The following is a 1,022-nucleotide window of genomic DNA, read 5'->3' on the forward strand; positions in this document are numbered from 1 at the left end:
CATATTCAATTTTTCTTTCCTACTCCGGGCATCTGCTACTACATTGGCTTTGTCGGGGTGATAGTTAATGGAATAATCGTAATCCTTAATCAATTCCAACCATCTTCTCGGTCTAATATTTAAATCCTTCTGTGTGCATATGTACTTTAAACTCTTATGATGCGTGTAGATATCACATATTTCTCCGTATAGGTAATGTCTCATCAGCTTTAATGCAAACACTATTGCTGCCAATTCCAAACCATGCATTATTGCTGCCAATTCCAAACCATGCACTGGATAGCTTTATCATGTTGCATCAACACACAACCTAAACCCTTTAAAGAAGCATCACTGCAGATTACAAAGTTTCCTATTTTGTCTAGCAATGCTAATACTGGAGCCGTCACCAATCTCTTCCTCAACTCTTGGATGTTTTCTTCACTTTTCTCAGTCCAAATAAACTTCTCATTCTTTCTGGTTAGCTTAGTCAATAGGTTTGCAAAGTCTTTTACAAATCTTCGATAATAACCTGCCAATCCAAGAAAATTCCCAACTTCTTTTGGGGTCTTTGGTTGCTCCCACTTTGACACAGCTTCGATCTTTACTAGATCCATCTTAATACCATCCTTACCCACTACATTGTTAGTGTATATTGAAAATATTTATTTGAAGTATATATATTTATTTCTGGCCAGTTTAATTGAGAATCATTTGAATGTTTACATGTTGTCTAATATTATATATTGTGAACAATCTAGTATCAAATGGGATACAGAATATTAGATTGTTAAATACGGTTATATAATATAATAAGGTTCACAGCACATGTGGTGTTGGACAATCCACTGGTATGGCTGTAGTATTATTTAGATTAGTTTATATTGACTAATAAATAATGCTAGTATACTTTGTGTATATTGAATAGGATCAAATTTAGAATTGTTCCCTTAATACTGATTAAGAATGAGAACTAAGATTCTATGTTATTATTAATGCTTAGGTTCTTAATCCGGAAATAGTAATTGACACGTGTATACTAT

At 33.3% G+C, this 1,022-nt stretch overlaps 1 protein-coding gene across 1 annotated transcript; it reads right to left on the reverse strand.

The window, feature by feature from the left end:
* Positions 1–248: 248 nt before the first annotated feature.
* Positions 249–596, reverse strand: LOC141665774 (putative mitochondrial protein AtMg00860). Its single transcript, XM_074471755.1, has one exon. It carries the CDS (start codon positions 594–596, stop codon positions 249–251), a length of 348 nt encoding a protein of 115 aa, XP_074327856.1.
* Between the last annotated feature and the right edge of the window lie 426 nt (positions 597–1,022).

Source organism: Apium graveolens, chromosome 6 (assembly GCF_009905375.1).
Source record: "Apium graveolens cultivar Ventura chromosome 6, ASM990537v1, whole genome shotgun sequence".
Lineage (NCBI taxonomy): Eukaryota > Viridiplantae > Streptophyta > Magnoliopsida > Apiales > Apiaceae > Apium > Apium graveolens.

What these genes read in the sequence shown, in the direction of transcription:
- LOC141665774 (XM_074471755.1), bottom strand. Translation starts at nt 596, where the DNA reads ATGGATCTAGTAAAGATCGAAGCTGTGTCAAAGTGGGAGCAACCAAAG.